At 39.2% G+C, this 22,085-nt stretch overlaps 5 protein-coding genes across 11 annotated transcripts; 2 read left to right on the top strand and 3 right to left on the bottom strand.

Moving 5' to 3' along the window:
- Positions 1 to 462: 462 nt before the first annotated feature.
- Positions 463 to 1,465, top strand: LOC106654488 (IQ domain-containing protein D-like). The gene is made up of 2 exons (XM_023458499.1): positions 463 to 857; positions 922 to 1,465. Exons 1-2 carry the CDS (start codon positions 500 to 502, stop codon positions 1,437 to 1,439), a joined length of 876 nt encoding a protein of 291 aa, XP_023314267.1. The 5' UTR covers positions 463 to 499; the 3' UTR covers positions 1,440 to 1,465.
- On the bottom strand, positions 1,459 to 4,800 carry LOC106654773 (dnaJ homolog subfamily C member 3). The gene is made up of 6 exons (XM_014374780.2): positions 4,374 to 4,800; positions 3,909 to 4,016; positions 3,619 to 3,818; positions 3,222 to 3,547; positions 2,797 to 3,140; positions 1,459 to 2,706 (listed from the first exon to the last, which is right to left on the bottom strand). The coding sequence occupies exons 1-6, from the start codon at positions 4,423 to 4,425 to the stop codon at positions 2,273 to 2,275; spliced, it is 1,464 nt and encodes a 487-aa protein (XP_014230266.1). The 5' UTR covers positions 4,426 to 4,800; the 3' UTR covers positions 1,459 to 2,272.
- Positions 4,801 to 7,729: 2,929 nt separating this feature from the next.
- LOC106654772 (ATP-dependent RNA helicase bel) lies at positions 7,730 to 17,569 on the bottom strand. 6 transcript variants are annotated; one of them, XM_014374774.2, is made up of 8 exons: positions 17,442 to 17,569; positions 14,951 to 15,229; positions 14,177 to 14,264; positions 13,479 to 14,026; positions 12,455 to 13,223; positions 11,903 to 12,205; positions 11,539 to 11,817; positions 7,730 to 11,453 (listed from the first exon to the last, which is right to left on the bottom strand). In XM_014374774.2, the coding sequence occupies exons 2-8, from the start codon at positions 14,993 to 14,995 to the stop codon at positions 11,368 to 11,370; spliced, it is 2,118 nt and encodes a 705-aa protein (XP_014230260.1). In that variant the 5' UTR covers positions 14,996 to 15,229; positions 17,442 to 17,569; the 3' UTR covers positions 7,730 to 11,367. The 6 variants fall into 6 exon arrangements, with proteins under 6 accessions (XP_014230260.1, XP_014230265.1, XP_014230264.1 ...); XM_014374779.2 differs by having other exon boundaries at positions 13,479 to 14,011; positions 17,442 to 17,568; XM_014374778.2 differs by lacking the exon at positions 17,442 to 17,569 and adding an exon at positions 17,179 to 17,299.
- A 691-nt stretch (positions 17,570 to 18,260) lies between these two features.
- On the bottom strand, positions 18,261 to 19,929 carry LOC106654776 (60S ribosomal protein L8-like). Of its 2 annotated transcripts, none has more exons than XM_014374785.2 (5): positions 19,837 to 19,929; positions 19,422 to 19,562; positions 19,121 to 19,262; positions 18,693 to 19,006; positions 18,261 to 18,488 (listed from the first exon to the last, which is right to left on the bottom strand). In XM_014374785.2, the coding sequence occupies exons 2-5, from the start codon at positions 19,557 to 19,559 to the stop codon at positions 18,312 to 18,314; spliced, it is 771 nt and encodes a 256-aa protein (XP_014230271.1). In that variant the 5' UTR covers positions 19,560 to 19,562; positions 19,837 to 19,929; the 3' UTR covers positions 18,261 to 18,311. The 2 variants fall into 2 exon arrangements, with proteins under 2 accessions (XP_014230271.1, XP_014230272.1); XM_014374786.2 differs by having other exon boundaries at positions 19,802 to 19,843.
- Positions 19,930 to 20,362: 433 nt separating this feature from the next.
- Positions 20,363 to 21,923, top strand: LOC106654775 (60S ribosomal protein L6-like). Its single transcript, XM_014374783.2, has 4 exons — positions 20,363 to 20,464; positions 20,876 to 21,034; positions 21,114 to 21,387; positions 21,558 to 21,923. Exons 2-4 carry the CDS (start codon positions 20,876 to 20,878, stop codon positions 21,902 to 21,904), a joined length of 780 nt encoding a protein of 259 aa, XP_014230269.1. The 5' UTR covers positions 20,363 to 20,464; the 3' UTR covers positions 21,905 to 21,923.
- The last annotated feature ends 162 nt before the right edge of the window (positions 21,924 to 22,085 follow it).

Genomic DNA, 22,085 nt, shown 5'->3' with positions numbered 1-22,085 from the left:
AGATGAAACTGAAAAGTCCAAAAAATCAGTCAATCTCAAGGAGATTCGCTTGACAGCGATAACGATCGATTCGGACGCCGATTTCGAGGACGCCAGTTCCCGTTCCCTGGGCTCGGCCGGATCTAGCAATATCTCGTTTGTACTTGGAAATTCTTATTTATCTCGATCCCTATAAACTATTAATTAAAACGAACAATGTTGACAATGAACTTTTTTTAGGCCGAGTCATAATTCAACCGTATCGGACGATCCAGCAATTGGTCCCCAATATGGCAGTCGACCGTCGATCAATCCCGGCGTGTACCGACTCTCGATGCACCTCGAGGCCAAGTCCAAGGCGGAGCGTCGCGTGGAGGAGCTCGAATCCACCATGTTCTCGCTGGTCCTGCGCGAGGCCATCGACGAGCTGGACATTCTCAAACGCACCATCAGACGGGAACCGCCGAAACTGGAGGAGCGAAATTTCTGCCGCGAAAATCCCGAGGACAAGCGGCCGAAGATGCTGCACTTTGTGGAGGAGACCGGCCACGAGCTGGTGGTTCTGCCCGTCGCCGAGAAACTGTTGCGAGACGTTGGCTGGGCTCAGAACATCTTGTCGATCACGGCCGAGGAGCTCGAGTCCAATGGCTCGTACTACACCTTGCTGCATCACGTCAATGAGATAGCCAGCGAGCACGAAAAGCGGCACAAGAGCCAAATGAACTCCGAAGTTCTTGAGGACACGGCTAAGAACTTGGAGGATTCGATAGAATATTTCCGGGCGACCAGTCGGCAAAAGATACAACAATACCACGACGAGCTGGAAAATTTAGAGAAATCCATCGACGAGTCTTTCTGTGCCAATAATGAAAAAATCGGTAACAATAATTGAAATATAATAGCTGCAGACTCGACAATGCAATTGCTTTCCCCTTTTGACAGATTACACCGAGAGAACGGAGCAAACGAGATACGAGCAGAAGCAGCACGAGCTCTGGCTCAAAGAGCAGTCGGTGCTGCGAGAGATCGGCCTGCTGGACAAGAGCAAGAAATCCGAGGATAGGACGTCGCGTGAGCTGCAGGCCTACATGAAGCTGGCGATAGCCGAGTGCGAGGCTCAGACCGTCGACTGGACCAACCGATACAACTCGGAGCTGGAGCAACGCTCGCAGCGGATGAACGAGATGAAGGAGAAAATCGAGAAGATCCAGGAGGAGCTGGAGAAGCTGGAGGAGCTGAGGGCCGAGCGACAGGTGCTGGTGGACGAGTACGAGGCCGAGCAGCAGAGGATCCTCGACGAGATCGAGTACTGGAAGGCGGTGCACCGAGCGGCGACGATAATTCAGTCCCTGTGGCGGGGTTACATGGTCAGGCACGAGCTGGGCGAGTTCGCGAATCTGAAAGTACTGCTCTTGAAGGCGAAAAAGAAAAAGAAAAAGGGCAAAAAGAAAAAGAAATGAAATGAGACGCTTGACTCTTGACTTTTTTCGTATAAATAATTGAAATATATAATATATTCTTAAACAATTGTCCAAGATCATGGACCGATTACAAGGATAATATTTACAAAACAATTTTTTTTTTCGTGACATTATTAGTATTTATATCTCTCGCACAATCGCACAATCATACCACGACAAACAAAATACTACTCAATATTCAAAGGAGCATCGGATATCGGTACAAAAATTAAGTCTATGATAATTGTATTTTCTAAAAGGCAAAGAACAGCGTTTCTTCTTCTTTTCTTACCTATACCCGATGATACAACAGCTCATACAACGATTCAATCGCTTTATGGGGGCTTTTTTACAGATGATAGAATGAGATACGACACATCAGTCCTCTAAAATCACGTGTGGAAATGTCTCGTTGCGTCTATTTCGGAAGTTTTTTTTTCACACAATTAATCGACATAGCGAGAAAAATAATCGTTTAAAAAAAGTTTGTCTTTGGAACTTATAGGGAGACGAATTTTCGACTAGTCGCGTATTTTACCGGTGATAAGTGTACACACGCGTCGCGTCACATTCGTCGTTAACCAGAACGGAACTACTGACACATTCGTCGAATAGCTGATTGTTAGATTCGACCTAAATAAAGTTTTGTCGCATAAATGCAACTGCTTGACTAAAATTGCAGTGACTTGAATTAAAAAAGTTGTGTAAATGCGTGATCTTTCTTGTTTCGGTATATCTCTTCGGTTAGCACGGGACTTGTATTATTCCGTAAATTTGACATCGCGTGCTATCTAATCGATGAGAATACCCAGTAGAAATGTTAAGAAAGACACTTAGTTGAAGTTGAATTTGAAATGGAAGGGACCACCACCGGCACTGCCTTGATGGAAGTGGTGGAACTCTTGGAAGGGATTGAAGCCACCTTGATGTTTACCGCTCTCGGGGTCTAATGGATCTTCGCCTCTGTCGAATTTCGCCCTTTTCTCTTCATCTGTTAGTACTTCCTTTGCAGCTGCGATGTCAATGAATTTTTTCTCGGCCCGTTTCTTTTCGTCTTCATCGGGGAAATTGTCGGGATGCCACTTTTGTGCTGCTTTCCTGTAAGCTTTGACTATTTGTTGCTTTTTCGCGTTACGTGGAACTCCCAAGATTTTGTAGTAATCTCGACGTTCCGATTGCTTTTGTCGTTGCTGAGCCTTTTGCAGACCCTGCTTCGCTTTTTGATTATTTTGATCCAAGTCTAAAGCTGACTTGAAAGTTCGAATAGCTGTAAAAGTACAAATTAATGGTCAATGATTTCAATGGTTAAAAAAAACTATTTTGAGCATTTTTAAAAAAAAAGCTTTTCAAAACTCACCATCGTCGTATTCATCTCCTAATAGATAAGCCTCTGCCAAAAGACATAATCTATCTGCATCTTTATGAATATCTACAGTTTCGCGACAATATTTGATTGCAAGCTCAGTATCAGAATTGGCAGTGTGACTTTTACATAGTAACTCTAACGCTGTTACCCTTATATTCACTACATCAGTTTCTAATTTAAGAACTTTATTTGCTTTATCTATACAAGTCTCTGCATCTCCAGATTCATGTGCATTCTCCGCATCTTCAATTAACTTAGCTACTTTTTTAGTTTTCTTATAAAAAGGAAAACAGGTCTCGTGTTCTGGATCTAGTTTCAAGCATTCTCTGACTTCTCTGTAAAAGTAAATTTTAATTTTATAAACATTTACTGCTAATTCTATATCAGATTACACATTCAATAAATTGTCAACTCACTTTAGAGAGTCTTGGACCAGACCAAGCTGATAGAGTAAAGTTGAAAGTTCATAATATGCGTCTGTGTTATCTGATGTGAGCCTCGCAACAGATCTCAGATCAGATACTGCAGCAGCAGCGTCATTTAATTGTATTCTACATCTTGCCCTTAAATTCCTAAGATGAGGTGACCAAGAACAAATTTCAATGGCACTTGACAAATGTGCAACAGCAGATTCATAATCTCCATGTGAATAATATGCTTCTGCGTTACTTATTAAATCTCTAGCTAATGCTAACTTAGAATAAGCATTGGAGGCATCCTCATGACCAGGTAATAACATAAGCTAAAATCAATAATTAATGAAGTTTATTCTATAAATAATGTGAGTATTATGATAAGTAAAAAATTACTAACAACTTGAGTAAAATCTTCTTCTGCTATGGCAAGATCTCCATTCTTAAGGTGAACCGTACCTCTCTGAAGTCTAGCAGCTGTGAAGTCTGGTTTCAAGTCCAATACTTTATCAAAGTCTGTCAAAGCCTGCTTAGCTTTTCCCAATGCTAAATACACTGTGCCCCTCTTAAAGTACGTCATATAATTCTTGGGGTCAGCCTCTATATGAAAACAATAGTAAATATCATTTGATTAAATGACGAGCCTTTTTAAAATGGGTAAAACCAAGTTGGGATGCAATTATAACTCACCAACGGCTTCGTGAAAGTACGACAAGGCATCCTGATAACGACCAGTATGCAAAAACTCTGTTCCAAGTTCCAAAAGCTTATCTAAGCCTTTTGTTGTGGTTGCAGAAGCTATAAAAACATATCATTGTTAGTAATCAGACAACAGACGCACTCCAATGCTTGATTGGAAGTTTGGCAATGCAAGCGCAACACAAAATGATGCAATTAAAATTTGATTGGGTATTGTCATGCATCAATGGTAGATTTTCCAGCAGAATGGAAAATTCAACAACAGCTTGTAACATGATGAGTTTACAGTATTTTAATTGCTAGGCAGACTACAAGCCTTCTGTCGTGAACGTTCGCGAAAAGAGAGCTTGCTATTGCCAGACTTGTTCACAGATTTGATACACAGTTGCGCGTGTAAATTAGCATAAATTCACATCAATAAATAAATAATGAAACGTAAAAATCAATCATATGTACCATCGTGCCCAATATGCAGGAGTACGAGTAACAGTCCGCACGAGCGATACATTCTTCCGTAATGATTTACGTCAGCTGGGCTGACAATGATTCCCTGACGTCTCCGTTGTTTTGGAAAGATCTGATGTCTCTCTCGGTTGGACGTGCCAGAGCCAGTCTACCCTCGTTATTTTTTCAACCTCCTATTTCGTTGCAACAAAACAGTCCCCGCGTCGGGCGGCCGAGAACAAGACGCAAGAAAAAAGTTTTCTGTGTCGCGCTCGCGTGGATGTGTTTTAGCAGCCTCTCAGACTCGTCTGCGTATATATTTATACATCATAGCACTGTGTGTAGTGTATAGCACGAGAAAACATATTAGTACTGCTTCGCTGCCGTGGTGAGTTGACTGACGAGAAAATACGCGAATCTCAGCAGTTTACGTCCGTGTGACGCGCCATCGCGTTCGTGGTCTCACGCGATTGGTCCAACACATTTCACACACACTTTCACACAAGCACACACGTCAGCGTATGTGTATAGCGTAGTACATACGTAGCGTTACATCGCACGCGAAGACACGGTTTTGTATATTGTATAGAAGTAAAGACCAGCTGGTGGTGCTTCGCTTTTTTGAGCGGCGCCGATGCGTACTATACAGGTCTTATCGCCGTAGGCGTTAATTTCCTAGAACGTGGGAGTACCGTAATATTTATTCTTTATTCTCTTGAGTAACTATTCCAATTGCGTTACGTAATTGGTTCACCGTTCAATGGATCATCAAAATTTTTTAGACAATGGACATCATTTTAATCCACAATTGAAAGCTTGTCATCATATATGATTTGTAAGCGAATAAAAAATCGGTTCATTGGTAACCAATTGTCAAAAATGTATTCAGCTTTACTTCACAAAGAAAAAATAAAGATTCTCATCAATAAAGAATCACTAGCTTGTCCGGATAATGGAGGTCGCACGACTTACCATATGTAATACCAAGTTTCAAACGGAAAACTTACGGGCCGGCATAGCAATCAATCATTGCGTAAAAGCTCTGCTGTCGCCGGCACTTTCGACACATATCGATGCAAGACAGATTTTCGAAATTCCTGTTGATAATGAAATAAAGATATGGAGGAAACAAGGATGGAGGGATTTGACTACAACAGAGAGACGTAACAAGTGTATAATTTTTTTTCTCATGAAAATCATGAACGGCATCGTTTGTCGAGATACCTCTCTCTTTATTTTGCTTATTTTGTTTCCATCTTCACACATTTTTTTTTGTTTTTGTCCTTAATTACACATTGTACACCGAGAGCATACAGAAATTTGTAGATTCGTCTAATTAATTTCATACAGATTTTTTCGTGATTTTATTTTTATTTTATTTTATTTTTTTTTAATATTCAATGCTCTCTGTCTTGATGTTCACTAAGTTATTATTATCCTTTCACATTCTACACCCAACTATAACGTATAGATTGTAAATATTTTTTTGCATTCTTGTGTGATTACTACAGTAAAAAGACCGACAGAATGGTACATCACCGTTACGCTTTTTTGTTTTCTTTCCTTCATTATAAATTATGCTTGACAATTCTTTCAATTCGTCAACATCTTGCTTTTTGCTTCTCTCTTTCTCACTCTCTCATTCTTCGAAACACCCTTTTAGTTTCTCTCGACCAGCGCGAGGAACGTTTAGTGGTCTCCTCACGCCCTTGGTTTATTTTTTTTTATTTATTTTTTATTTTATTTTTCACTTCGTGATTCAAGTGAAACAATGATTTGGCGAACGTGCGAGAAGTGTCATAGTAGCTGGCTCGACGCGAAGAGATGAAACTTCATCCAAATTATGCAACTGAACTCAATTTAATAGACAAAATATATTATTTAGTTGAATGAAGAAATGAGAACGAATTATTTAAAAAAAATTTAACTAACCGGTCTATACATCGGTCGAAGTAAAACAATACAATAGTACAAGTATTTGCATTATTCTCGCATCTGAGAAAGATTTTATTCGTGAATTTTATTTGGATCTCGTTCGCTCAAAATATTCTTTTTTTCTTTCATTTCACTCGCTCGCTAACACATTTCATCCAATCTTTACAATTATATGTATGCATCATTTATTTCAGATCCATATTAGAGGCAAACGTGGAAACATAAAATTAACAATATTTTTTTCATTTTCTACAAAATCCAGTTTCTCGAGTCACTTATTCATTTTAAATGACTCGAGTAAACTATCAATTGCTCACATTGATTCACACATTTTCCATTTCACTTTTAATTGTAAAATACATTCATCTCGCACGCCGCATTTATTTTGTCATACAAAAAATTATACTTCCCTTCCTCTTTTCATCATTCCTTTTTTAACTTCAAACTACTATTCCTTCGATAATGTTAATAATGATTGCAGTCACAGTTAACGTTATTGTTTTAAATTTCGGATGTTAAAATTTAACAAAAAGTAATGTTTGACCCAGTTTTTTCGAATAATTATTTTCAATTCAATTTTATCTTCTGCTCAACACATAAACTCGAATCCTTTATCATATCGCCTTACTTTCTGTTCTCATGCAAACTTTCATTCTCATCATTCTCACAGAAATTCTCTCAAAATTGTTTTAATATTTTTTTCAATAGCTGCCTTCCATCGGCGTGAAACGAGATATTTGATTGAAATAATCATTAACAACCACACGTACACACTCGAAAAATAGAAAATTGAAACGATAGAATATCCAAAAAAGTATCCATTGTACAATTAGATTCGTACTATGGGTATTCGCGCACGGCGCTCATACACGCATACACTTTACAAGTTAATTGTATGAGACCGTCGACACACCGTACTTTTTTTTAATTCAATTAAAGAGGTACATCTGCCAGACTAAAATGAAAATTTTCGAGACGTCTTTTCAAGAAAAATCTTGAAAAAACGCACTTGAAAATATTTACATTTTGGCCTAGTTTCAATATCTCCCTGATTTTTTTTTCAGTTTTTATTAATAATTTCGAATTTACATTTTAAAACGCGAGGCTGCTCGTGCCCGATTAATCGCGTAATCTTTTTTATGCGGAGGACAAAACGTATTCATTTTATAAAAAATTAACGGTGGGTATTTCTAAGTTTGATAAAATTAATCTAAATTACCTAGAACATAAAACTTTTAAATTCGGACTAATATTTTTTGACCACTCTTGAAACGAGTATCAAAGAAAAAAAAATTTTCTATATGTTTATTCGCGAGGACAAGCTGTGCTGTCTTGAATTTTTTCTTTTCACCAGAGTCAGATGAAAAGAAAAATAAACTATAACGATATTCTATTTATTATTGCATCGATCGCAATTTCATTCATTCTCTTCGTTTTTTTCCAAACATCAGCTTGTACACCATGTCAGAATTGTCATGATTTTTTTGTCGAAAGCGTCGCACGGAATGCTGTTATAGCATCCTGTTTTTATTGAAGTTATAATGTGTAAGTGTATATATCGGAAGAAAAAAAAATGCAAGACTGTTAAGCTTCTGTTAAGATGAATAGAAAAAATGTGTGATTATTTATGCAGTTAAGACGTTAAAATGTAAAACGTGTGAATAATCCTATAAAAAATATTAAAATCGTGCGACCATACAAGTAAAAAAAAAGAAATATGAAGTTACGATATATTGGTAAACGTACAAAATTCATCCCGCCACCTGTGTACTTCTATTAGATAAAAAAGAAGTTTTAAAAGGGGCTTCTTTTATAATTGTCATATCCCGAAGTACATCTAACTAAACGCAAGAGAGAAAGACAGAAAAAGGGATTAATCTCTCAATCGACTGATTGATTTCTGATATTCAATCGAAATTTAAATTTTTTGTAGCGATTCTAAATTTTTTTTCACTTCAATACATTGTAATAAAGCTCTGTACAGACTAGCATTTACGAAGTACGTACATAATCTTATTTGTCAATCAAAGAAAATAATACTCGTTGTTCAATAATAAGACTTTTTACTTGAGAACTAATAAATCATTAGATTATTTTTTTATTTCAATAAATTCAAACATTTCTTATTTTATAGATATAATCTTCATGCTATACTCAAATTACTTTTAAAAATTGTACTCTTTTTCCAGCTAACGTGATATTTCTTTTGTCAGCCACATTATCGTCTTCGAGGAGATTCTACATTTTAGAAAATAATTACAATCACGTCACGTCTCCGATAGTTCTTGGGTAAAAACGTATGTCGGAGAAGCGATAGAGCGGTAGTAAAAAAACGTTTAGCTGTAAATGTTGATTCGTTTGGCAGTGCTTGTGAGCATCACAATCTACTGTTTGCAATGCGATTCCACTGCGCGGATTTTATAGATGGTTTTTGAATCTTGCATTGATCGCGACGAAGACGACTTTGTATTACATGCAATTTGCTTACTCGCGGTCCCTACTTTCTTTCTTTCTCTTGCTTAATGAAAAATTCTACACGCGTTTTCGTATGTATTACATTTGGACACATAAACGTTCGGTCCTCCTTCTTTATAACACGAGCTATGTCGGACATCACAGCAAAGTATTTTTATCTTTTCTTTTAATGAACCCTTTCAATTTGGATTACCCTTTACATTATGTTAAAACCGCGCAAATCTAACGACTTGTTTTTTAACCCGTACTCATATGAGGACATTCGATCCTTAAACAGCGTCTGTTACCTACTTATAAAACAATTAATCGTATACACGTAGGCTCGTCAGTTTTCTTTTTTTACGAACAAATTAAAAACAATTTACAATTAACGCTAACAATCGAATGTCGCAAGATCGTTCAATATCACAGTCGTTTTTCAATTAATTAATTTTTTTCTTTAAAATGTCTTGTTTATTTTGAAAGATGCTTTTCGTGTTATTACGATGGGGACGATGTCAAAACATCGTTTCAACCCTTTGTTTAAGTATTACTATGACAAATATTTAATAATAGCGCACATTATTCATTTTTAAATATATTGTTCATTTTAATAAATCTCTTTTTTTAAATAAAGATTACAAAATTTGCGGTGTAAATGCTCGACGGCTTCACACACAAGGGGGCAAGACTTCTGTACTTTAACAGCGAGCCCTAACAGAGAAAAAAGTTCATCGAACACGCATTACACTCATACATAGGATTCTCTCTACTGTTTGTTTTTTTTCTGTCATTTCATAAGTATGAAACTTGTTTACGTTATCCCACCCTTTAATACACTCTAAGCAACTTCTGTAACTGCAACCTTTTTTAATTTATTAATATTATAGAATCCGGTTTGTCAATTCTCTATTTCTTTCGATAATCAAGCTACAAGAAATTGGCTTGCTTCTCCTTGGACATAAACTATAATGAAAAAGAAAATTAACTACTTCGTCTACATGTTATAGACGAGACACATTTGTTTCGATTGTGTATGAGCGAGTGGGTCTTACGCACCGACATACACGCACGCATATAATATTTATATATATATCCTCAAAACGCAAACGACGATTTCACACGTGCATATATTATACAGATATATTTAAATGAACATTCAGTTCAAACACGCAACAATTCTCTTTGATAACGATTCTCTTATAATTCTGCATCTTTTTTTTTGAGATCCGACAGCTACATAAATAGTTCTATAATATCACGTAAAAATAGCCGACTTTATCGAAGTTGTCATCGCCGTGATACACGTCGGCTTCTCGTTGTTTGCGTAGAGGAAAACTAATAACATATAATATAATTGGAGAATCAATAATTAGAGGAGGGAAGAACGAACGAGAAGCTTTTTTAAATAAGCCATGCTTCCGATTTGATTCTCCCTTTTAAATGAAATCTAATCAAATAGATTCACTTATTATGAAGGCGCGTGGTTATATTTTGTTATATCATTTGTCAATTTCCTAGGACTCTTGGTCTTTCCGAAAGACTTTAAGTTGCAATTAACATTAGAGCCTGTATTTTATTCCTTTTCTGTGTCTCTTTTGAAATTGAGGGACGGCAAAGGACTAAAGTACCATTCGTCGATTCTAAACATTATATCGTGAATTTTTTCAAACATAGCTTCAAGCTTCGAGTTCTTCTGATTTTAAATTAAAAACAACTGTCCTTCGAGGGCTCGAGATGCCGAGCAAAATAAATACTCGCTAATTATTATGATTACGAAAAAGTCACAACGAGCTGCGTTTGTTGCATTATTTTCAGCAACCGCAAGTAATACTTGCGTCAGTTTTGAATTTCATGTTTATTAATTTAAGCAACGTACGAGTGCTTACAACTATATAATAATACGACATCGTTTTCATCTCAGTCAGAGACATCACTTGTTCTTATATTCCTCATGTCAGCAAAATTATAGTCAAATTATCCATCAACAAGATTCCTCGACTCATTTGGCGTTGCAACAAGAGTTTATCTATATTTTAAGCTCCCGAGCATCGCAAAAAGAAAAGTAATACGTTTCTTTGTCTTTTTCATTGCGTAAAAGCTTTTTTTAATCATCGCTGACATCTTTACGTACCATCGGACGTCGTTTACACGTATACAAATACATTGCTTCACATCCAATACTTGCATCTTTTTCCAAGTCTAACCAAAACGCGCACACAACAATTGCGTATAATTGGCAGTTTTGATATGATAATAATATTCGTTACGTACTACTCGCAAATGGTTTGTTTTCTCGTAATTTTGCCTTTTTATTCAACGCTTTCTTTTCCTAATAATAGTGTAATTGTAACGTATGCTTCGTGTGCATCATTGATTGGTACGAGTCTCAAATTCGAGATTTTTAAGCTCGCACAGGTCTACACTTGACATCTTTTCGAAAAGATAATAATTTTTGAAACTATTGTGTGCCCGCGTGACTTTTCTTACATATAATTGAATCTGTATGTAGAATAGTAGTTGTAGTAGTAGTAGTTATAGTAGTAATAGTAAAAGTAGTAGTAATGGTTGCACAAGTGAAGTTGGGTGCGATTTTATATAATTAATAATAATTCGATTAACCCCACCAGTCGGTACCACCATTGCTACTACTATTGTTACTGGAATTGTACGAGCTAAAGTTACCGCCGTAACCGTTACCACCTATAAATAAAGAGAACAAATTATTTGAGCATATGAAGAATAGTTTCTCATTAAAATAATCATAGGACATTCAAAGGATCATTACCTCCATAACCAGCTGGTCTACCACCATAAGATCCATTGCTGCGACTGGGTGGTCCACCACCACCGCCACCACCGCCAGATTGACGGTAATCGCGAGCACCGAAACCTCCGCTGAAGCGACCTTTAGCGGCAGGACGACGGCTGCTACCACCACCATGTCGGTTATCGTTGAACATGCTGTCTAACCACGATGGTAAATCTTGATTAGCTTCAAGAAGCAATGGTACCAAATCGCGAACTAAGTTGGCATTTTTATGATTAAAGAACGACGTTGCGGTACCTAAAGATCATTTTACATTAATAATTCATTGTTGACCATAGAACATTTTGAAAGAAATTCATCTCAATTGTGAAAGAGAACTCACCCAAGTTGCCCATACGACCAGTACGACCAATACGATGAACATATTCTTCGACGTCTCCAGGCAAATCAAAGTTAATGACATGCTTAACGTGTGGAATGTCAAGACCTCGGGCAGCTACAGCAGTTGCCACGAGAATCGGAGTATGCCCAGCCCGAAAACTACGCAAAGCATCCTCACGCTCGAACTGCGAGCGATCACCGTGGATGCTGGTGACGGGGAAATGCAAGTTGTGCAGAAACTCATCAAGTTGATCGGCACCTTTCTTGGTTTCAACGAACACCAGTGTCAAGGATTCAGCAGCATCTGGAAAAAGATTGAAGATTCGTTTTTGTAATTAGGTCATAAATATAAGAGGTGAGTTTTTTTATCGTTTGCTTAGTTGTTACGTCGGTACACTAAGAAAAGTACTAGATAAATCGTACAATCCTTAAATCAAAAAACGTCTTTTAATATTCCATGAACTAAGATCGAAAAAGTATCAGTTACTAGTCCAACATTAAAACTACGTTCATGGAAAATTATAAAACACAATACAAATCATAAAATACTTACAAGTTACATAGTCATTAGCTTCCAATAAATCAAGAAGATAAGATCTCTTTTCATGTTCCTCAACCCAAACAATCTTTTGGGTAATATTCTCAGACGTTGATCCAACTCTACCGACGGCCAAGAAAATGTAGTTACTCAAGAAATCTCTAGCGAGCACTTGAATCTCTTTCGGGAAGGTAGCAGAGAACATAAGGGTTTGTCTTTCGCCAGTGGCAGGCATGTTGTTATTTTCAACAATCATACGAATCTGAGGCTCGAAACCCATATCCAACATTCTGTCGGCCTCATCTAGTACTAAGTATCGGCAATTATGCAGGCCAATCTTTCCTCTATTCAACATATCGACCAAACGACCGGGGGTGGCGACGAGCAAATGGCAGCCGCGATCGAGTTCGCGCATCTGCTGCGAAATGTCGGATCCTCCGTAGACGACGGCAGGTCGCATTCTGGATCTGTAGGCAAACTTGCGGGCCTCGTCGTATATCTGAGTAGCCAGCTCGCGGGTCGGTGCCAGCACCAGACCAAGAGGATACTGCTTACGACGGCCACCGGATGCATGAGGGGGAGGGGCCGGTCCGCTCTCGTAAATTTGATTCAAAATCGGCACTAAGAAGGCGGCTGTTTTTCCAGACCCAGTCTGAGCACAAGCCATGACATCGCGACGATTGATGATTATTGGTATGGCGTACTTCTGCACGGGCGTGGGACTATCGTAGCCAGCCAAGTTGATACTGTTGCGGATAATTTCGGTCAGCTTAACCTCTTCAAACTGTAAATAAGGTAATGATTAATTAACTTTCTATGTAAATCACGTTTTGCAAAGTTTGCTTTGAAATATTGATTTGTCGCATCGGTACACTGAGAAGCAACTAATAGTAATAACAGTTTACTTCCCAAATCAAAAAATGCTTTTTTCTATAGGCCACTATTTAAAATTATTTTAAAACACGATACATTAATCAATGTTTCAATTATTTGTGGCCATTAGAACAAAGAGTAAACGAGTACATGAGATGACACTTACGGATGAGATGTGTGGTGGGATGTTGTCACCCGATGCCTCGACCGGGATATCCTCGTATTTACTGAAATTGATTCCAGTGCTCCTCTCGCCGAACAGCTCGAGCTCGGACTTTTCGTCGCGAGCCAGCGGCACGGTCCAGTCGATCTCCTTGCCACCGCGCCTGTCGTCGTAGCGCCCGCCGCCACCGCCGCCGCCCATGCGGTCGTTGCGCGGCTGCTCCTGCCAGCGATCGTTGCGCGGCTGCTCCTGCCAACGATCATTGCCGGTCGGTGGCTGGTCCTGCTGACGGTCTCTGTCGCTGCCGCGGTCATTGTAGCGACCGCCGCCGCCACCTCCGCCGTAGCCGTTGTCGTTGCGTCGATTGCGACCGCCGAAGTTGCCGAAATCGGCGTCGTTGCGCCCACCTCGGTACGAGTCACGGCCGCCGCCGCCGCGATGGTCGTCTACGCGCCCGCCACGGTCGTTGTAGCGACCCGAACCTTGGGATGAGGGCGGTGGAGGAGGATTGTTGCTACCACTGTCCTGGTAGGAATCTGTAGAATCAGAATCTGATAAGATCCAGGGGGAAAAGATAAAGGTTGTTTAGCGACAATGTTTTTTGTTTTTAAATATGCAAGTGCAAGTTAACATCTTAAAGTGCAGGTGCAATGACTTTTAATGTGATAATAAGTGCGATTATTATTTAATCGAGTACGTACTTCCACCACCAGCTTTTTTGCGTAGGTGCGGCGGAATGTAGCGACCCCCACTCGATTGGCGGGAGTCCTGCAAGTCCAGACCAGCTAACTGTAACATATCCAGAGAAAATGGCATTTCGATGAGTACACAAGACATTTTTTGCATTATCTCGCGACGAATTGCACGCCGCGATGAAATACCGCGCAAGTAACGCACATAGTGATTCACTCGACTCGATTATTATACGTTCGGTGCATATATTCGAAAGAAAAAAAATCATATCTGCCCGTAAACATGTGCGTAAATACCCGCAGTTTGTAGCAGGTTGGTCGGCTACAATGTGAATCATGAAAATGACAATGATCGCGTGAACAAGGAAGCAGCCGAGAGATATAGACAGATGGAGAGAGGCGACGCGCTCAGAAAACGTCTACGTTTCATATACTTTCACCTAAGCAATTTACGCGGGACGAAAGGCCACGATTAAGCATCAATAACATTATCGACTCCACGCTGCTCGTCGGCGTTGAACTTCATTGAATGACACGATTTTAAATCCAAGTTTAATAATGCGCTTTATCTCGCGCAGACGATGCGATAAAATTCTCTCTATGAAATCGTTGATAAATATATGTGTACACGCGTGCAACGACACTTTCGCGTCGCGTCTCGTCGTCCTCGTCGTCGTCGTCGCGAGAGTGAGTCATCGCAATCGGGATAGCGTAAAAAAAATAACCGCGCTCTTAAAGAATGAGATAGAAATTAAAAAAAGAGTTAAAAATTCAGATACTGACTTGCTGCTCTAGACCTGATCCATTTTGGTTGGCTGCATTACTCATATTACTCCGACTCGGTTGCGAAATTATCTGCAGGCTCGGCCTTTGTAATTGAAATGTAAGTCACACAAGCTCTCGAAAACACACGAACAAAGTCGACACAAATTTTCCACCCTTTTTCTTTGAAGCGACGCTCAACAAGCAAAGTGTTGACGATGTCACTCTGGAAATTCACTCGAGTCCCAAAGAAGAAGATGCCTCTGCGATCTCGATGCTAGTATTGCTGTATTATTAAAGCTGCAACGTTCAAAGTATACAATGTAATGAGGCAGTCACTATATATAATATGCACGAAGAGATGATCTCGCGGTAGGTGGTGGATGGATACTGAGCGAGAGGAGGAGGATGATATGTCAAGTATATTTCATGGAATATTATACATAGATATATCTTCGCGGGGTTCATACAGATGTATTTTATAGAACACGACGATCGTGGTGGTAAGGTCACGCTTCCGCGGCCCCGTGCACGCTCTCGTTTAGCAGCAGCAGCAGCAGCAGCAGCAAGCAAGCAAGAAGCATCAGCAGAGCGATGGTGTCCGCGCGATACACTTTGCTGCGCGCGCATTGCCAGCTTGCGCTATTTTACACTCTTGAGCTGCATTATATATAATACGAGTGTGTATATATATGTGTGCGTCCGCGATTATTGTTCACATTCTATATACATATAATTGCGCACACATATACTATATACACAAACGTACAGCGGGGACGAAGCAAAAAATGATAGATTCACGCGCCGAGCCAAATGTACGCATAGAAATATTTTACAACAAATAATATATCGCGCGTTGCTCGCGCGGCAATGAAAAAAAAGTCTCAAGGCACTCGATCGCGAGAGGCGGAAGTTTCTTTTTTCCACGCGTTATGTTATATACGTTGAAAGCTTTCGCCGAGGCTTGAAAAACGCGAAAGGAGAGAACCGTTATAACAGGCACAAAGGCGCCGTGTAGCGAACGAGACGAAAGAAATGAAAAACGTGTCGGACGATGCTACCACTAGAGCATCCATGTCCAGGTGCTGTTGCGTATCCGGGCGTAACGACAGCGACATCGACGACTGACAATGTAATTCCCACGACCTCTCTCTGTTACAACACAGTCGCATTTATTATATCGTATACGCACATCTGCTTTATCCCGAAAAACTCTTCGAACAGCGATTATCCCGATGCAGTTGACAATGACAATGGACTCGGGAAGTCCGTGACGATAATAATATACGCCTGCACTCGATGGATGGACTATCGCGCGAAACGTCGACGATCGATTTGTCAATGTATTCGTCCAAGTGTCACCGAGAGAAAGAGAGAGGATCGCCTTCTGTGCTAGGCTTGGGTTTTGTAGGACAGAGGGGAACTAACCTCGCTTTTGCTGCTGCTATACTACTATGCTGTGCGAGAAAGAGTGTATGTGTTGCTCGCGCGCGAGAAAGAGAGATTTTAACCTGTCGTCGTCGTATTATGCGGCGATGACACTCGACCAACTGGTCTCGATTTGGTACGTACGACGGACAACAACGAAAAAATTTAGAAAAAACGTTTTGCACTTGTGGATGTACTCGACTCGAGTCTGGTGCGAACGATGAGTGCACGGCGTTCGCTAGTGTACGTGTGTATACGTGTACGTATGTATGTGTGTGTGTGTGTGTGTGTATATGTGCTGAACTTATGCTGTGGTGGGCTATAGAAAATTCGCACGCGCGATTAGGACTGCGAGGCGCAGAGCAGTAGGGAGTCGCTGCTGCTGAGAGAGAGTATAGAGTGGAGGGGACACGTAACACACGTCGACGGTACTGCTGCTGCTGCACACATAAGAAATGTCTGCCAAAGAGAGAGAAAGAGAGAAATATTCCGCCACACATACACACCGACACAACTCGACACGCGTACGTGTATATGTGGCTAGTCATACATGTATACATAGACGTACAGTCCCGTACGAACACGAGAGGGAAACAAAATGGCCGTCCTGCCATTTCCGTTTTGTCTTTTATACGTATGCATGCTCACTTATATATATAATACGTGTGTGTCTGTATAAGTGAACGTTATATATAGATATGTTCGTGTATGTAGACATGAATATACTTGCGACTGACTGACTCTCTCTCCTCTCTCTGTCCTCTTATCACGGGCACTCACACACAATAACGTCGATTCAAAAAATTCAATATCAAGCCCACCGTAAACACGATCAAGCGTCCATTGTTAGAAACTTGGACGTATAATATAACAGCACTTGCTCGGCGACGACGATCGATCGATCGGACGTTCGAGTCGACGAAACGGAATCAGCGAGGGATTTCGCAGCACCAGGGATATTGGGATGATTTCTGGTTCATGCGGGGAGAGATGCACCAAGGAGACACAAGCAGCGGGAGAGTGGGATCGTTATCGAAGCGTGACAATTAATATCTAATCAGAATATATGAATATAGACAATTACAATGATCTAGTCGTAGCTCGCTGGTATTGTATTAAATGTTAATGTTTCGAAACAACAGAGCTTGTGTTGAAAAAAACTTCGATTTGTAACAGCCTCACTTAGGCTCACTGCCAAGTTCCACTGTCAGACACACGCGCGTTTCTCTCCTCCGCTTGTGGCTTGTGCAGAGAGCAGTGCAGCAGCGCCGCCCTGAGAGATTCGGAACTAGCGGGCGGCAATGTGCGCGCGCACTCAACGAGGAGCCCGCGAGGAGCGAGCTCTTCAAAAAAAACCTGCCTATACGAAGTATAAATCATGCTTCGATCTCGTGGTTTACTAGTCAATGCTTGATAAATGTAAATTTGCTGATTTACCAGGTATCGGTGATTATTTTTGCTACAGACAGCGTATCAATTTGAACTTGGGAGGCGAAATGAAAGGAGGGCATCGAGATGAGCGTAATTTGCAGACGAGATCGGTTAATACTCTTATGTGGAATTTTCTTTCCTTAGATTCCAAAAATGACTCTTTCGAAAAAGGAAGTTCAAAAAAATAGCATTATAGTATCCTGAGCAATGTCAACAATCGCATGTTTGGTTGATACATTTTTTTGTCATATTCAACATTGTCTTTTTCATTTTTGGAAGTCCAATTTGTATCATTTTAATATATTTATGGGTAAATTGCTCGATTATAATTTGAACGCCAATCCTCCAGCAATTAACTCAGTCTTACAGAGTACCAAGATAAAAACTCTCAAAATAATTAATTTTTCAAGGCATACTTTACAATGGTTTGTTAGCTCAAACCAATAAAGGAATTTGAAATTAAAAAGTTTTATTTTTTAGGCTTATCTTGTTTTTATTAAGCTTATTAATTTTTATTCAAAATCTAATCTTCCTTCTTCTCGGTCTTTCCACCACGGATTCTACCAGTTCTTCTGGCAGCGATCAAACCAATCTTGCGACCAGCACTGGTTCCACGCTTGACTGTGGAAGCATGACCAATATGTTGATGGTTACCACCACCATGAGGATGCTCAACGGGGTTCATAGCAACACCACGAACCTGAAATAGAAATTAATATTCAAATTAATAAAAGTCAGAACCACATGCCTAATAAAAATGAAGTTCGGCAAATTCTCAGTAAATAAATTTTTCCTCCACTGTTTAATCGGTTTTCAAATGTCTTAAACCATCATTGTAATAAATTAGTAGTAAATTGGTAATAAATAGTTTTATTCGCCTAGTTTGTATATGAATTGTAATTACCTTTGGCCAGCAGTTCCTCTTGACACGGTACTTGTGATAAGCACGACCAGCCTTCAGGATAGGTTTGTCGATACGACCACCTCCTGCAACAATACCAACCATACCACGATTGGCGGATGGAATGACTTTCTTAGCTCCAGATGGAAGCTTTATTCTTGTGCGCTTTGTGTCTGGGTTGTGTGCAATCACAGTTGCATACAATCCTGATGCACGAGCCAATCGGCCTCGGTCACCAGTCTTCTCTTCAACATTGCAAATGATAGTACCTTCAGGCATGGTGCCTACGGGCATTACATTTCCGATGGTTAAGTTGGCTGAAAAAATAAAGAGTATCGTTTATATAGAAGTACAGGGACAACATTCATAAGTCTTATTTTGTATAAACATAATTCTTTGAAAGATAATTATGGTACAAAATATTAACATACCTTTTTTGCCACAGTACACAAATTGACCGGTGTAAAGACCTTCTGGGGCAATGAACAACTCTTTGCGTGTTTTGAACTTATAAGGGTCACGGAAGTGAACGACAGCTAAAGGAGCACCACGGCCAGGGTCGTGGATGATGTCCTAAAATCAATGTGTGCAATTAATGAATAGATTCAACGTAGAATACAATACATCAACTTTGAAGTTGTTCAAGTACTGTCATTATGTATTGTCAAGTATTGTCATTACTTCCAATTACATAAGAATGCAATTGCACGAAATATAATTGATGAAACTTACCTTTACAACACCCTTGATGTATCCATTCCTTTCGGAATAGTCGAGAGAGCGCAATTTTGGGGCTCCCTTCCTTTTCTTCGTGTGGGCACGGAAAACCGATCCCGCTCCCTTACGTTGGGCTCTGATAACGCGACCCATTTTCTATAAGACAAAAATCACCTAAATTAGTTATTGCGAAAATAGTTAGAGTATTATTGCACGTTGCTGATATTAACATCAATGCGCTCAACATAACCCCACAAATAGCCTTCCAAACTTAAGCAACATTGAACAAATTTTAAATGTGAAAAAATATGATTTTCATTGAGTCACTTTGATGATAAACAATCATGTTGGATAAACTTTTGTAAGGATTATTATAAGCTGAATATAATAATTACAGATTACGAGCACGATATGCACATGTGTTACGCACCTACGAGTCAAAAAAGGAAAGATTCTTCCACGGTTCGTGCCGCTCCAACTCTTGGCGAGGTGATTCCAACGCCACTGCGCAACGCATAGTGAAACTGAAACGCCATAAGCGGCGATTCGAATTCAAGAAATTACAAATGACGCGAGTAACTATCACCTTGATTAAAATTAATTTATATTATAGACCTTCGAAAAGTACATCACTCGTGTATTTAGTAGTAAAGTACCTCATATTCTGACTAATCTCGGTCTATGTTCCTAAGCATTTGCAATGCTTAGATCATGTACAAATCATGTGTGCTGCTGCGGCACTGCCATAAGTTACAAGAACTTTTCATTGATATAGTTTTCAATAATTATCATACATTATATAAGTTTTTTAATATCATTAAAAATTGTTTTCAAGCAATCAAAATTATTTTATAGTCATGAAATTAGATAAATTTATTTAAAAAATTCTTAAATATTAGCATTTAATTTCACAGCTTTGCAGATCCGACTAACAGGCGCCAATCGTCTCCCGTCAGCGCGCTGCGTGAATGACGTCAAACGTAGAATAGTCACAAGTGTTTCTCTCCAGTCAAATTCTCGGCCACGAGGAGCTCTCTTTTTTGGCTTGAACACGCGTGGTGAGTATTGTAAAATTTTCATTTACAATAATATTAACCGTCTGATAGTTTATGACTTGACTATCTGATAAAGGATGGAACAACGAAATGACGTTTTCCAACTTTTCATGCTTCAATTGTAATTAATCATTATCCAATCGTTTTCTAAACGTGAAAACTTCTAATAATTGTTAACCGGCTGATTTTAGAGTCTGTTAATGTTCAGTATCACTTACTTTTTTTTAGAAAATTGCAACCTAAATTGTGCAAACGTGTGCAAATGTTTCAATAACGTTTTTTGCTGATAATATGTCATTTTTCACTGTCAAGCATTCAAAATTAGATTATTAACTAAACAACATAACCTTTAATAGCTGATAGTTGTAATTAGCTGTACAACACAGATGTTCATTGTGATACTTAATGTTTTAGATGGAGAAAGCCGCAGTTACCAAGCCCCAGGAGGGCAAGAAGGCCCAGGGAAAACCCAGGAATTACGACCTGGGTAATGGAATTAACAGGTTCTCAAGAGCCCGTATGTTCCATAAAAAGGCCATTTACAAGTTCTTGGGCAAAACTACTCCCAAGAAGGTCAGTAGTTTTTAAACATTAAGAATGAATGTATCATAATACAAGTGTCAATTCTTATTGTGAATTTAACTCTTTTTAGGTTGTTGAGAAGAAGGCTGTTACCGTCGAGAAGCAAATCGGCGGTGAGAAAAATGGTCAGACCAGAACTGTTCTTTTGAAGAAGAGAAGGTCCAGCTATCCTACAGCTGATTTGATCAAGAAGAGGCCTGCCAAGAAATGCTTCTCCCAGCATGTTCGCCATTTGAGAGCAAGCATTGTTCCTGGAACAATCTTGATCCTTCTTGCTGGTCCACACAAGGGCAAGCGTGTTGTTTTCATGAAACAATTAAAGAGTGGTTTACTCTTAGTTAATGGTGAGTTCAATACTTTTAACATCTTTCAAATTATTTAGTGTTTAGTATTTGCAATTTGAAGGATACATTTTATTTATTTTCTGAACAACTGATTTGATCAGATTGATAAAAATTAAAGATTTTTCTATAGTTACTTTGATTACAATAAACAATTTATAAATGATTTTCAGGTCCATTCCTCATCAATGGATGCCCACTCAGACGTGTCCATCAGAACTATGTCATTGCCACCAGCACCAAGATCGATATGAGTGGTGTGAAGCTCCCTGAAAATCTCAATGATGAGTACTTCAAAAGAGTGCACGAGAAGAGAGCTAAGAAAGAAGAGGGTGACATTTTTGCAGTTAAGAAGACAAAATATGTACCTTCTGCTCAAAGAAAAGTTGACCAAAAACTGGTTGACTCAATGATTGTTGATGCCATCAAAAAATCTGGAGAAAAGAAGACAATGTTTGCTTATCTTGCAACTATGTTTGGACTGCGCAGCAGCCAGTACCCTCATAGGATGAAGTTTTAAATAAATTAATTTAACATCAGAAAAATTGGTCATTATTTCATTATATTGAAAACATATATACTCCATTACATATTTCGTTAGACTCGATCTCACAATGTATTGATAACTGATAAAAAATGTCATTAATGAATAGTAAAAATGAATCTTTTCCCTCAAGAAGAGATTCATTCTTTGCAGAATT

Source organism: Trichogramma pretiosum, unplaced genomic scaffold (assembly GCF_000599845.2).
Source record: "Trichogramma pretiosum strain Unisexual culture from Peru unplaced genomic scaffold, Tpre_2.0 scaffold46, whole genome shotgun sequence".
NCBI lineage: Eukaryota > Metazoa > Arthropoda > Insecta > Hymenoptera > Trichogrammatidae > Trichogramma > Trichogramma pretiosum.
Note: the sequence above shows the minus strand (reverse complement) of the source record. Positions and strands in the feature narration are given on the sequence as shown.